Source organism: Salvelinus alpinus, chromosome 16 (genome assembly GCF_045679555.1).
Source record: "Salvelinus alpinus chromosome 16, SLU_Salpinus.1, whole genome shotgun sequence".
Classification (NCBI taxonomy): domain Eukaryota; kingdom Metazoa; phylum Chordata; class Actinopteri; order Salmoniformes; family Salmonidae; genus Salvelinus; species Salvelinus alpinus.
In genome coordinates, this window is record NC_092101.1 from 18,942,346 (window position 1) to 18,958,266 (window position 15,921).

The 15,921-nt window shown below is 41.6% G+C and overlaps 1 protein-coding gene across 3 annotated transcripts in view; it reads left to right on the top strand.

Annotated features, from left to right (window-relative positions):
- The first annotated feature begins 1,021 nt into the window (after positions 1–1,021).
- LOC139541047 (transducin-like enhancer protein 1) overlaps positions 1,022–15,921 on the top strand; it is a 41,315-nt gene continuing 26,415 nt past the window's right edge. For 2 of the 3 annotated variants that reach the window (XM_071345216.1, XM_071345217.1), the window contains exon 1: positions 1,023–1,619. In XM_071345216.1, coding sequence (XP_071201317.1) covers positions 1,596–1,619 — 24 coding nt within the window. In that variant the 5' untranslated portion in view covers positions 1,023–1,595. Of the gene's footprint in view, positions 1,620–15,921 lie in introns of all 3 variants that reach the window. The other variant, XM_071345218.1, reaches the window with a different exon arrangement.

A 15,921-nucleotide genomic window follows, 5' to 3' on the forward strand; every position in this document is an offset into this window, starting at 1 on the left:
ACATAAATGTTGTATTGTAGATATGTGATAGCAGAGTAGTGGCCTGAGGCAACACACTTAATGTGTTGTGAAAAGTGTTATGAAATGTAATGTCATGTAATATTTTGAATTGTATATAACTGCCTTAATTAATGTTGCTGTACCCCAGGAAGAGTAGCTTCTGCCTTTACATACATTTGTTTGTGAGGTGGAATGCTCTTTACTTATGTTCATTGTTTATTTGAGATGTCCAAAAATGAACATGACCTAGATCTTGAATATAATATTCTCATAGGGGCCGCCAACCTTTTTTTTCAATTCAGCATGAATACAATTATAGATATATTATGCAACATTAAAGATTTGTGCAACGACAGACGATTTGTGGGAGAGGAAATAAGGTATTTGAATACTGTAGGTCTACCCAACAACTCTGCTTTATTCATCACTATCACTTCTAATACTCTAAAGGGTTAAATTGTCCTCTCAGCCGTTTCTGTGTACTTGATTGACGTTTGGAGCGCTATGATGGCAGAATCCTCCAATCAACAAACGATCAATGTACCCACGTGGGTATTCTCAATACTCATTGGTTACTTGCATCAGTGTTGATTGTGGATGTGTCGAGCCCCACGTGGAGATTTTATTCAATCGTTGAACAATTCCATTGCACACCCTCTTTCTATTGAACATTTTACAGGTACTGTATATAAAATAATAGCATTGTTAATATAGGTGTCTCAAATTACCCAAAAATACAATACAAAGGGGGGTTCAATTATATGGCTACACGAATTAACAGATTTGAGTAGCACATGTACAATCATGATGAGAAAATTAACAAGGATGTTTATTTTACTAATATCATTAGACTATTTATACAAAAGCACTGGTCAGAAATGGTTTAGCTCTAAAAAACAGTTTTGGCCTTAAAATGTTAAGGATTAATCTGTCATTAGACTCGGTAGACTTATTTGTTCATAAATAAGGAAAGAAAGAATAGACCTTGGATCCAGTCCTAGGCTGGCTTGATCAACAGGAATATAAATATTCTCCCTTATCATTCTGTCTCAACAAATGTTTCTCTCTCAAGAAAACAACTCATAGCTATGTCCCATTGACGATCAGGCGAGGATCAGAAAAGGAGGGAGTGAGAGGAAAGCAAAGCGAAAGGAGTAGGCTAGTATAGAGCAACCAACGAGACAAAAGAGACTGCATTGAATGTGGTGGTTTCCGTCTCGGAAGCCACATAATATAGCCACATTTTCTCTTTATTCTAGACGGTGAGAATACACCGGGGAGGGGACCATTTACTTGAAGAGAAGGTGAAATTCTACTCTTTCGAAGTGCGTAGTCACGAGGACTCTAAACATCTAGTCGTGGACTGGGTGCATCTTTACTACATCGAGTGTTCTTTTTCTGTGGGTTGGAGATCGACCAGAACAAAGGGAGTCTAAGCAAGGAGTGAGCGAGCCGAGCCCCATTAGTCATTACCGCCTCTGAAACCAGGCCAAATGCGTCTCTGAAAGCGACAATATACAGTTTTCTCCATTTCTGTCCGAATATTTTTGCCAATAAGAGGAAGAAGATTAAAAAAACATCAATCGGCGCCCAAAATGTTTCCTCAAAATCGACCCCCGGTAAGTAGGCTAATATTAACACGTAACATTCGGTAATTGCTCTCTTCCAGCTATTCTATAAAGCCACAGCGATCCAGAAATTCTCATTAAACCCTTATTTGTCTATTGAAGAGAGTTTATTTGAAAACAGTGAAACAACTTGAGTAAGAATGCATACAGAGGTGCCATAAACTTACTACATGAGGGATTGTTACATTGTGTCTCTTTGTCATTGTATCCATGCTATTTGTATCCGGAATTCCTTTGTGGTCATGTTTGTCAAAAAAGTAACACATGCTGCAGTATTGTAAACCCTTAGTCAATCTACGTTTAACATTTGAACGATGGGGGGTGTAAACTGAATCCGACATAGGTCAAATATGGGTCTGTTATTATCCACACTAAGCAGAGGGGATTTATTCAGTCAGAATTTGGCAATTCTCAAAACAAGCATTTTTGTGAACCTCTGTGTGCAAATTTTGGTCTCCTGTTCTTGGTATTAACTTTCAAGTGTCAAATTAGACCATTCTACCTCGAGTTATCCCAAAAGCTATACTGTACTGGTCTAGGTTTGTTTGTCCTTTCCACACTCAGCAGTCTATTTGAGGGGTGAGTCAGCTATAGGCAAGGGCTTGGGTTATTGACACTTACTAAATGACCTACCCCAGTAAAGTGTCACTTATTGTTTTCAAGAATGAGTTTTTCTCTCTTGCATTCATCTCATTGCTGATGTATTTGCTTTTGATTGTTTGATTTGAACACAAGTATCTGGCAGTCTATAAATGAGGCCTGGACACCCATTATTAGGAACTGCAATCTGAATTGACTTTGAATTGTTAACTAAATATTTGTGCTATAAACTCAGCCCATGTCACATTATGTGTAAAAAATAGTGTTTTGGATGTACCAGTTCTGTGGAATCAATACAACATTTCAACAGGCAGGAGGGCAAAAACACTGTACATGTCATTCATATAAAGTAGCCTATCAAAAAAGCTCCTATTTTAAAACCGAGTAACCCTTGTCCCTCCCTCATGCCATCATATACCCCACCCTGAGGGAGAGTGCTTTCACATTCATGTCCTCCTAGGGATGGAGATTAAGCTGCAAAGTATGACGCCATGGTCAATGGGCAGAGGTTGATGAGGCACCATTGTCCTTAGAACACATGTAGGCTATGGCTAGGACCCAACATTATATGGGGAAGTTCTGACCTTTTCCCTTAACGCCATTTATAATCAATGAAACCTTGTACATTTGATAGTAGTTGAAGTGGGTTCAAATTAATTCTACAAGTAATTTTGATTGGAACTCTTTTCCGCTGCCTCCAGATTCTGTTTTCTCTCCATACCATGCCCATAGTACCCTAACAGAACAGATCTACACAGACCTTGTGTTCCCCCAGCCCAGCCAGCTGTGCAGCTGACTTGACTAGAAGGAGAGAACTCAACCGAACGTGGGGCTGTGGTTCCAATCCCTCTCATCCACCAACTCCGTAGTCCACAATACATCCCTCGGGAAGCTAGCTACCAACCACAGCTCAAATGTATGGTTATGCATCCTGGAGGGGGAGAGAAAGCACGGGTTCGGTTTCAGTTCAACCACAACAGACTTGAAACACTGTGAAAGCTTGTCGCTCCAAAGTCATTGGCTTCTATTAAGGCCTGTTTTGGAAGTCCCAGGGAAACTATATAGTCATTTTATGGGTGATTGTTTCTCGAGTTCCTTGTTATGTGGAACGCATGGTAGTGGGTGTATTTCGCTACACCCGCAATAACATCTGCTAAATATGTGTATGTGACCAGTACAATGTGATTTGATGACGTGACAGAATATATAGCCTGAAATGTGCATTCGGTCTAGTCGTTTTTTAAAAGTCTCAAAACTGTGTTTTGTCTGAGGGAAGCCATGCATGAAGTTCAATTGATCTTTAGGTAAACACCTGAGATGCAGAAGCCTGAAACCTTCTTCCTCATTTGGTTACATAGCAGTGAGCCATTGATTTGATAACCTTTGCTGTGGTGGGCAGACTGCTTAGTGTAGTCTGACATTGGTGACCAGCTCCACCTTGCAGTTCCTGGAAATCAGCATAATGTGGACTAGTAGTAGAGTTATCAGCACTGCTGTCCTCAATGCTTAGCATCCAGTTCCCTTTAGGTCAAATCACTTAATGAAACACAGCTAGGTCAATGCTCCACTACACAGGTCAGGCTGTAGAGTGTAGATGATCTACCATCACACCTAATGATTAAGAGACCTGTCACTCAGTCACAGGAGAGGAAATCTGGCCTCCTGAGGGTTTGAAATCTGAAAAACCCATCATCACCTCCACCAGCTTCGAAGCTCCCTAATAGTGCTTCGGGGCATTTCCATGTAAAAGGACCCATGAGCACCAGGGCATTTCCATGTAAAAGGACCCATGAGCACCAACTTGTGAAGTTAGGAGCACATACAGGAGCACATACAGTTGATGTCAAATGAAACCTGAGTATATTGTTGGGAAAGTATATATATACCCTTTTCAACCATTTTCCATCCCAAAAAATGTTATGAGCATTGCTTTGATTTCTGCTCAAATAGATGGAAAAGTGGTCTTAGAAAAAACACATGGGGCCGACGAGAAAAAGTGTTAGAAATACATTAAAACACAATGTTGTAGTGAAGACCACTAACAACTAATATCAACAATTTTATATTTAGTTTTGCACAAATTATTTGCCTTCTGTAAGTTAAGAAATATTGCCTGGTGTAAAGTCATTCTGTTACCAAAAAACGTGGGTATTTATTTTACCAAAAGGTAACATGTAGTATGTAAAGAAAGAAAATAAGTGAGCCTCCATCCCCAACCTTCCTCCCCATTCCCCCAACCCCACCATCCAACATGTCTCCATCCATTCCCCCAACCCCACCATCCAACATGTCTCCATCCATTCCCCCAACCCCACCATCCAACATGTCTCCATCCATTCCCCCAACCCCATGCATCCAACATGTCTCCATCCATTCCCCCAACATGTCTCCATCCATTCCCCCAACCCCATCCATTCCCCCAACATGTCTCCATCCATTCCCCCAACCCCATCCATCCAACATGTCTCCATCCATTCCCCCAACCCCATCCATCCAACATGTCTCCATCCATTCCCCCAACCCCATCCATCCAACATGTCTCCATCCATTCCCCCAACCCCATCCATCCAACATGTCTCCATCCATTCCCCCAACCCCATCCATCCAACATGTCTCCATCCATTCCCCCAACCCCATCCATCCAACATGTCTCCATCCATTCCCCCAACCCCATCCATCCAACCAGGAAAACCATGTTTTTCACCCCTTCTTACCCTCCCTAGCAACTAGGGTTGCTTGTCTGCCACACCTGCCCCTGTACTGTACTGAACTTTACTCTATTGTACTGAACTCTACTCTACTGTGCTTTACTGGGCTGTACTGTGAGTCCAGGCTTGTGAAACAAGTCTATGATCTGTAAAGATTTGGTCTTGTTTGGGGTTGGAGCTCATTAAAATAATAACCAGTGTCAAATAATACCCAAACATGCAAAGGAGGATATTACATATTTCTACCTTTTGTGTACCTATTCAGGATGCATCACCATGACATTCAGAATGATGCATTTCTGTGTAGTACACATCAGGGACCAATGATGTCATTCTGTTACCGTCATTCTGTTACCATCATTCTGTTACCAGGTGTTAGTTAATTTCACTTACTGTAGTTCAATAACCAAAATAGTTGTTTTTTTTAAACTCAGTGTCACATCGTAGCTGACAAATTTGAATGAGTTTCAGGAAAACTTGATCACATAAAACTAATGGAGATTTTACCAACATTCTTTTACCAAACTTAACATCGACACTGTTCTTTGAGTAAATGTGTTTTTATTAAAGGCTCATTGCAGCCATTTGTTATAACAATATCAAATCATTTCTGGGTAACAAATAAGTACCTATCTGGTAATAGTTTTGATACAAATGGTCAAAAATAAACAATAGCTTTTTTTTGTTGCACTTTTTAGGAATTTTGCTAGGACTGTCTGGGAGTGGTCTGAGTGGGGAGGGGAAAACTAGCTGTTATTGCCAGATAGGTTTGGAACTCTTTGTTATTGGTCAATTGACCATTTATAAACTGGGTCGTTCGAGCCCTGAATGCTGATTAGCTGACAGCTGTGGTATATCAGCCCGTATACCACAGTATGACAAAACCATTTATTTTTACTGCTCTAATTATGTTGGTAACCAGTTTATAATAGCAATAAGGCACCTGGGGGGATGTGATATATGGCCAATATACCACGGCTAAGGGCTGTGTCCATGCACTCCACGTTGCGTCGGCTTAAAAACAGCCCTTAGCCATGGTATATTGGCCATATGCCACATCTCCTTGGGTCTTATTGCTTAAATGTACCACCTGGTGATGTCACCAGGCAAGCCGAAACTCCCGCCCATACAAACCTGCTGTGTAGATTCTATTTCCAAACAGCAACTATCAGAAAATAAAATCACACTTTACAGTGTTGGTTTCATCAGCTGTTGTAAAATATTTAACAAAACACAGGAAAACAGAATTTTGACTGCACTGGGCCTTTTGTTTGGAAAATTTATTTGGAAATATTTAAAAGTAGTTGTTGTATGGTTTGTTTAACTTTGCAATCTATGGTTTTACAAGTGAAATATTGAAGTCATTCTGTTATCGTGGAATTGCACTTCATAATCAGTCTTTATGTACATGTATCCCCCCCTCATCCTCTGAGGTCCAGTAAATATGCCAGCAGGCTCCTGGAGTTCTGTTGGCCCAGTCAGCAGATCCTCCTGCTCTCCCATCAGGCCCTGATTGATCTAGGACTCCCACTGGGCTGATTCTGGAAGGATCCGCTTCAGCAGGGCTGGGGAGGGAAGGGAAGGGCTGAGAGGAAAGGGCTGTGGAAAGCAGGGATGCAGGCAGAAGGACAGAGGGAGGGATGCCTTGCCCCCACAGACCCAGCATGAGTGCGGCACTTCCTGTAACCCAGCTTGCTTTAGCTCTTTATTTCCAGTGTTGTCCTTGAGAGGAGCTCAGCTATCGATTAGACGGCCGCCTGCCTGCCAGTCACAGCCAACGATTATCCTGCACGAGAGAGAGAGAGCAATGGAAAGGTTTCTGGGCTAGGTTTACACCAGTTCTGGAAGTGTGGAGTTTAAGTCTGGGCCATGGAAGGAACAAACAGGCTGTGGGTGGGCTACCTAATGAAGGAAGGCACCTACAGCAATTTACACAGCTGACAACCAAACTGTTCTGCAGCGCTAATGAACTATGACAGCAGGGAAATTTGAATAACGAGATTTCAGGAGGCGAGAGGGGGGGGGGGGGGAGAGAAGAAGAAAGATGTGTGGCGCTAATGAAACGGGTGCCTAGCAGCCCTCTCCTAACTGAGAGAAGAAGTGATAGAGATTACTGGGGCATTTCTCTCACTTACTCACTCACGTCCACAGCAGAGCAGAGATGCTGGAGGTTGGGGTCAATTGTGAGTGTGCGCGCTTATGTGTCACTGCCAGTGAGGTGCTTTAAAATGCAAATAACTGGTTTGTTGTTGACAATCATATTTGAATAATTTGATATGAGGCTTGAACTTGAAACGCTTTCTGCGAGGACAATAAATTGCCATGTTTCACGGTTGTTATGTTTAGTCCCTAGGGGATGCTTGAGTGGTGGGGGGTGGGGGGTGCGGGGCGGTGGGGGGCTGCTTCCCTGCTATGCTTCTCAGCTGGGGGACTGGGTTAGGTTAGGTCTTTCATGCCTTCCTTCCCACTACTGTGTCTCCAGAGACAGACAGACAGACAGGCAGGCAGTGGCCCAGCAGAATGGGAGCATGGTGGGTGTTTACTCGTAATGATCTGCTCTGTGGGAAAGCACAGTGTAATTAGCAGGCTGGTTCATTGGCTAGACTGGTTTACAGTTCCTCTGCTGTAGGAGAGTGGGTGGAAGACTGCTGTGCTTATAATAGGACAGACAGGAAGGCTTGCTTCTTTACTTCAGTCACCGTATATGGAAACATAAGGTAGAATACTTATAATATAGTCAAGCTACTACCTGGCTACCTATGAGGCCAAGGTAATACTCCTAATTAATTACCCAAAATGGTCATTCTTTCAGCCACATTGTGTGTTTATTACCACATTTACATCCACAGTTTTTATGCACGTAAAGTCATACCGTATCGCGCCGGCTGTGATGGAAACAGGAAGTTTCAGTACAATTTTACAAATGCCGACCGACAATTTGTTAGTTCGAAATGGTGGGATCTTTTTGTGTCGAACGAATTATGCGCTGGAAATGCCTTATAAATAAATATTGACATAATAACAGTGGTGGAAAAAGTACCCAATTGTCATACTTGAGTAAAAGTAAAGATACCTTAATTGAAAATGACTCAAGTGAAAATGACTCAGTAAAATACTACTTGAGTAAAAGTCTAAAAGTATTTTGTTTTAAATATCCGTAAGTATCAAAAGTAAATGTAATTGCTAAAATATACTTAAGTATCAAAAGTAAAAGTACAAATTTCAAATTCCTTATATTAAGCAATCCAGACGGCACCATCATTATAATTTTTTTTTTTACTGATAGCCAGGGGCAAATCCAAACTAAGCATGTGTGTTTAATGAGTCCGCCAGATCAAAGGCTGTAGGGATGACCAGTGTGGTTCTCTTGATAAGTGTGTAAATTGGACCATTTTCCTATCTTGCTAAGCATTCAAAATGTAACGAGTACTTTTGGGTGTCAGGGAAAACTGTATGGAGTAAAAAATACATTATTTTCTTTAGGAATGTAGTGTATCTGATTTTAAGTACCTTGGCATCATACTTGATTCCAACCTCCTTTTAAAAAGCAGATGAAAAAGGTAACTCAAATAACCAAATTCAACCTAGCTAATTTCCAATTATTAACAAAATTGTTTGACTACAGAGGTAGCAAAACTGTACTTCAAATCTATGATACTCCCCCACTTAACATACTGCTTGACTAGTTCGGCCCAAGTTTGCTGTACAACTTAAAACCCATTCAGTCTGTGTACAAACAGGCTCTCAAAGTGCTTGATAGGAAGCCCAATAGCCATCATCACTGTTACATCCTCAGAAAGATCTTGAATACACTGACGCATGTCTTGTATTCAAGATCCTAAATGGCCTAGCTCCCCTCCACTTAGTACTTTTGTTAAACTGAAAACCCATGGCAGCAGTTCCACAAGGTCTGCCATGAGAGGTGACTGACTAAAGGTGCTTTTCCTTAAGGGAACTATAGAATCTGCTCTCTCTGTGAGAGCTTCCCATGTCTGGAACGCACTGCCATCACACACACACAACTGCATCACCTATCACACCTTAACAAAAAACACAAAGACATGGCTAAAGGCCAATCAGACTTGTGAACATAATCCTTAGCTGTGTATTGCCGCTTTCCACGTCTGTTGTCTGTAGCTTGTGAGGTGTGGAAACACTTTGTTGCTTTTATGTATTTTGTTTTGTTGCTTTTTGTGCTATTGCTCTATCTACATGCTACGTGTCTGTTGTCTGTAGCTTGTGAGGTGTGGAAACACTTTGTTGCTTTTATGTATTTTGTTTTGTTGCTTTTTGTGCTATTGCTCTATCTACATGCTACGTGTTGCTTGTCCTATGTTGTTCTGTCTGCATGCTATGTATTGCTTGTTCTATGTTGCTCTGCATGTGCTCACTGCTCATTGGGACTGAGGTTGAAAATTAGCCAGCTGGCTAAAACTGGCACTTTTACTGAAGCGTTGATTAATGTGCACTGTCCCTGTAAAAATAAACTAAAATCAACTCAAGTAAAAGTTTTCAAAAATATATAAATACCCCCCAAAAAACGACTTAAGTAGTACTTTAAAGTATTTTTACTTAAGTACTTTACAACACTGCATAATAACCATTATATCAAAGAAGAACTTGGAGTCATGCGACGACGTGTGTGGTCCTCCCATTACGACTCGGGAAACCATGCAGTTTATTTGGCTACATATGAAATAAGTTCTGAACTTCACAAGGTGGTGAAAGTGCAAAGTGATGCGCTTGATGCTCCTTTCCAATAAATATTGAGGGTTTTATTCTGATGACATGATGGTCGATGCTTGGCTGGCGTTTGACAAATTAAAATAATCTTGCTCTTTTGTCCAAAATAATCTCATCATGTAGGCTATACCTGCACTGTATCTGTGAGCTGTTGGCTAGAGCGCACGTGCCAATAACAAAGTGGGCATATTCGCAATATAACTTAAATTATTTTTGTAACAAACCCATCTGTAGAGTTAAATGAAATTTGACTTTATTCGGAACATGCTAATTTAACTGTAAAAGTAATTGTTTTATGTGCACTACCTCATCACGCACAGACTTCTATGCACAACAAGTCAATTTGATGAAAATACATCTCTGGTGGGATAATGTGCATATTTTATTTGTGCGGAATTAAGAATATTCGCATAAATCTGTCGCCAGTTGGTTGGAAACCTGTCTTATGTCAGACAGAAATCATGTGATATTTAGGAAAATAATGAGCGATCTGGCCTTTAAATTAGGGATGCACGATATATCGGTGAACATATCGGTATCGGGAGATATTAGCTAAAAATGCCAACATCGGTATCAGCACGATGTCTAGTTTAATGCCGATGTGCAAAATCGATGTCAAAGCTGACGTGCATACCTAAATAAAGTAATGACACCACGTAAAATTTTGCGCTATACGTGCAACACAACATTCCTAAACTAACCCACAATGTCTGCTGTGTGGATCGAGCAGTCAACAAGTCAAGCAGTCATTTGAAAGAGTAACAAAATTTCAGCGAGACAACTCAAAGGCGAAATCCATTAAAGCCAAGATAATGGAATTCATTACCCTTGACAATCAACCGTTCTCTGTCGTGGGGGATGTTGGCTTTCGCCGAATGGTCGAGCACCAGTACACACTACGAAGTGCTCTATTTTTCAGATGTTGCACTACCGGAGATACACAGTAATAGCGTCACTGCTATTAGCTTCATGACATGCATACTATGGAACGCCATTTGGGTCTTTGCATGTCAAAGATACAGTAGCACTGTCCAAGCTGTACAAAAAAGTCTGCAAACACCGTCCACGAACGATGTATTTACAATACTGCGTTGGTAATAAGGCATCATTCGTTCGACCGCAACTTCTGGGGTAGCTAGCTTTAGCTTGGTACCTAGCTAGCACCAATACTACCAGCTTGAAAACAATGACCAGTAAAAACTGCAGTCATTTTCATTATTCTTAGCAATGATTTGGGAATCCTTGTGAGTAAGTATTAGCTAGGTAGCCACTTGTTGTTCGCCTATTGAAATTGAACTTCAGTTCATGAAAATAAATAGCCAGCCAGCTACTTAACCCTGTTGCCCTAAGCTAACGTTATAAGTGGCCAGCTACCTTCATCTGGCTAGTGAGCCTCGACAGGACATGGTTATGTGTTGTGATGCTAGCCACAATAAGGATTAGGGACAATAGTGAAATTTGCGGTTTGCCTTCAAAATAAAAGTGTAATTGACAGTGATGCAAATGAAAACAAATAGTAGAATTATGCCATACTTTTGTTTTGAAGGCTAACTGCAAAGTCCACTATTGTGGCTAATCGTTATTGTGGCTAGCTTCACATAGATGGGTCTGACCATTAATCAAATAAGAACTGTCTTATAAATTTGGGTTATTTTAGGTGATGACACCTAGCTATATAGTTAGCTAGCTAACTATAGCTACTGAACCATTGACGTTTTGCTATGTTTTTGAGGAAGAACATTATTTGCATCCATCAGTTAGCTAGCTTTTTTTTTATGACCAGCACTGTAGGTGCGCGAGACAACTTTACCAGCATCATAACATACGTATCGTCGAATACGAGTGATCGAGTAATCAATGTGTAATAACTACGCAAAAAATTCATGAACGTGTTAAATTATTATGTGATTTGCAATCATAATCAGGTCCTGATTGGTCAACAAGATTATTTAGAAACAAATAGTGTTAAATAGTTTTTTTTTTGACACGCAAATACTCAAATGGCGTTCCATAGAAATCCTGGTTGAGAATGAAACGACTGAAAAAATGAACAATGAAAAAGCACAGCAAGTAAGTGAAAGACATAGGTTTTGATGATGTTTTACTGGTAATGGGGACATACATAAATGCCAGCAAAAGAAAGTTTTGGTCAGTGTGATGTGTGTGTGTAACCTTTTATTTAACTAGACAAGTCACTTAAGAACAAATTCTTATTTACAATGACGGCCTACCCTTGCCAAACCTGGACGACGCTGGGCCAATTGTGCGCTGCCCAATGGGACTCCCAATCACGGCCGGATGTGATACAGCCTTGATTCGAACCAGTGACTGTAGTGACGCCTCTTGCACTGAGATGCAGTGTCTTAGACCCCTGCGTCCGTGTGTGTGTTAACTATTTAACTTTACCAGAATGCTTAAAAGGCCGCTAAAATTCTGTTCTAAAATTTGGAGTCATTGCAAATCAATTTGTGCCACTTGTGTTGCCTACCTGAATGGATTTAATAAATAGCCTGTAACCTCAGTTTGTTGTTGTAGCCTTGTTATTGCACAATTATTAATGGGTATGTTTAGTTAATGAAACTGGAAGTTATCGATTGTGATCATGGTCACAGTTCTATCAGATCACAGATCAGCTGTTAGAATGCATTAGGTTGACAGTAACAGTCAGTCAGATTAGGCTACAGGTAAAAATAACTACTGGCTGTTGTTGACAAGCATAGGCCAATTCAGTTCATATCCATATTATTCATATTTGATTCAGTGATTGAAATTACGACCCCATCCTCGGTAGCCTATTCCAGCAGGCTATTGGGCAACAGAAGCACTGCTTACTGTGAAAATCGCATCGCTATTCATGTTGAATGTCAATTAGAACTAAGCAAGCTGCTGAATCGTTCATCTTACATCTTGCCTAGGCTACTGTGTGTAGGTTATCTGAAATGATATGTAGGCCTAAGGGGCTATAGTCTACCTGCATCTAGCTTACCAAACCATGGCAAAGTTGAATTACAATCATAAACCCAGTGTTTAGTCAGTAGGCCTAGCCTATGCCTATTGAAATGGCATGTCAATCTCCCAAACAGGCCATTTATAACAGGTTCTAGTCATAACTTTGGAACATAATAAAGGCACAGTTGCCAGAAAATAGTCTAACATTTTTTTTTTTTTAAGTTTAACAAGGGCAAATTATTTTCTTTTGTGACAATCAAATTTGTTTATTAGTCACATTTAGCTCGCAATAATAATAATTTTGATGGAAAACTGAATTTCGCATCTTAGGTCGTTAAAGTTAAATCGAGGTTCCTTCTTAATTCGGTCGATAATGTTACAGAAAAAGGGTTTATTGGTTAATTGTGGCAACTCCTCTCTTGCTGCAATTTTTTTGTTGTTGTGGGGGCTAGTTTTCAGGCCTTGTGGGCGAGTTTGAGTAGTCAACCCTGCATGCAGGGAATGCCGCACTTAGTTCCATAGCGAGAGTGTGTGTGTGTGTGTGTGTCCTTTGTGTGTATCTCTGCGCATGTGTGTGCCTGCATGGCATTTTTTATTTCTCTGTGCATGTCTCCCTCACTATGTGCATCTGTGTACGTGTGTGTGTGTTAGCACGTAGGCCTTTTTTAATAGCAGCCAGACTCTCTATATGAAGCATCGGTAGTTTGCAGCAGGCTGTGTTTGCTGCCCTGCCAGCCTAGCTCCAGTCCAGCGCAGTCCTTCCTGGCTGGGAATCATGTCAACCCGGATGGCCCTGTTGGGCTTCCTCCTGCCTATTTAAAGGCCCATTGTACACAATTTCGGCCTGATTTAGAGCCATTATGGTCCCGAGATGCCTCCACCTCCCCTCTCTTCCATTCCACTTCTTCACTCCTCTTTCCTACCACTCTACCTTTCCCAGCCTGGGCCTGATTTAATTACTACATTATTGATTGATATAATTTATTTAAGTATCATACACCTACCATTGCCCAGCCCACATGGGTTTACAAGACACTACTGAACAAATTAACATTTAGCAAATTCTTCCCATACAACTGACTTAGTCCTTGCTGAGCTCGACCAGGGCAGATTACTAGGGGACTCAGGGGAAGGAGGTGGCTGATCAGATGGCAGCCTGACTCTGCCTATGGCCTCTTTACAGGGATGGTGCCCTTTAGCCTCTGGATCTGAACTGTACTGCTCTTCCTGGCAGGATGGAAAGCACATGGCTGTTTTTGAGCTCGGCACATTCCCTGCCTTCCTATAAGGACAAAAGGGATCAGTTGGAGTAATCAGAGGGATTGTATTGTACTGGAGAATAAATGTAGAGTTGAAGAGATCTCTGTTTGCCTGCCTGCCTGGCTGGATTGGTGATTAGGTAATCCCATGGTGGCTAGGTCTACAGTGTGACCTCTGACATCACACACTAAACCAGAGCAGCTGACCAGCAAGGTAGAGGGGTCAGAGTCATCTGACTGACCGCTAATGAAGGGTCAGCTCTGCTCCGCAGCGCTCCACTCTTTCATGTTGTTGTTTCCATGAGGGGCCACAGGGGTCTGCTGCGTGCCTGCATGTATCTACTCTGACGTTGGCCTGATTCATAACAGGCCCTGTGCTTAGGAGCCCGAATGGCTGATGTTAGCAGAAGCCAAGGCAGAAGTTTCCTGTCTTAATACATTTCCCCCATCGCTGAACGTAACTACACTCAGCCTCGATCCCACACTCCCCATTTCTGTCTGAGGGAGGCTCTATGCACCTGTTCTTTGGAGCACGTACACACTGAGGTGAAAAGCAAAAAAAAAGGGAGAGTGGAAGATGGAGAGATAGAGAGGGAGAGAAGGGCAGTATTCTCCCTCCCCCTCCTCCTTCCACAAAATGGCCTTGGTGCTCTTGTTCCTGAGGCTCCTTTCTCTGGCCTGTGAAGAGTAATTGGGGGGTGTGTGCGTTTGCGAAAGTGAACGAGAGACTGGTGTGTGTGTGTGTGTGTGTGTGTGTGTTTCCCTGCCTGTGCTCTGAAAGGGAGGATCTGGCCAGCAGATTGAGTTGGATTGCAGGCAGGCAGGGGAGAGGAGCTCGTTAGAGGCTGAACAATGAGCAACCCCTTTCCTGAACCTCAGTGGACCAGCTCTGTTTTGTTCTCCCCACCAGGCTTAGCACTGCTCCTCTCCTCCCCCCCTCCCCCACAGACCTGGCCTCTCTCTGTCACACTCGCACGCACGCACGTACATGTACACTTATACAGTGGGGTCAGAAATTATTGACACAATTGTTAAAGATGAGCAAAAATTACTTAAATAAGTCAAATACTGAGCTTTATTGTATGCACAGAAAATGGGGAAACCTATTTATACTAATACAATTGCTCAGAGAGATTTTGTTTAACAAGTAATGTATTTTTTTCCTCAACGGTACAGGTCCAACATTTTAACACCTGTTTTCAATACCTCACCTTGTGAGGATAATCAAATGGCCACCGGACTATTACATTGACCCCCCTCCATTTGTTTTGTACACTGCTGCTACTCGCTGTTTATTATCTATGCATAGTCACTTCACCCCTACCTACATGTACCCCCGCACACTGAATCCATACCAGTACCCCCTGTATATAGCCTCGTTATTGTTACTTTATTTTTTAAATGTTATTTGGTAAATATTTTCTTAACTCTTCTTAAACTGCACTGTTGCTTAAGTACTTGTAAGTAAGCATTTCACGGTAAGGTTTTTATTTAGCGCATGTGACAAATAAAGTTTGATTTGATAATGGCACTGAGCCTTTTTCTAAAATGTTTTATGAGATTGGAGAACACATTGGGAGAGATCTTAGACCATTCCTCTATACATTCTAGATCCTTGATATTCTTTGTCTGCGCTTATGGACTGCCCTCTTCAATTAAAACCACAGGTTTTAAATGGGGTTCAAGTCCGGAGACTGCATGTTGATTTTTGTGGTCAATTAACCATGTATTTGTGAATTTTGATGTTGGCTTGATGACATTAAAATGGAACACTTTGGCCACGCACACCGGTGGTGAGTTTTGTGTCGAAAGAAGGTGCATATGCAGGAAATAAACCAATACCTACTGTAAAATATTGTAGGGGATCTTCGATGTTATGGGGCTATTTTGCTTCCACTGTTTCTGGGGCCCTTGTTAAGGTCAATGGCATGAACTTTGCCCAGTACCAGGATGTTTTAGCCAAGTGGCAACAAGTAGATCTTCCAGCAAGACAATAACCCCAAGTACACACTTGAACCCCACTAAAAACCTGTG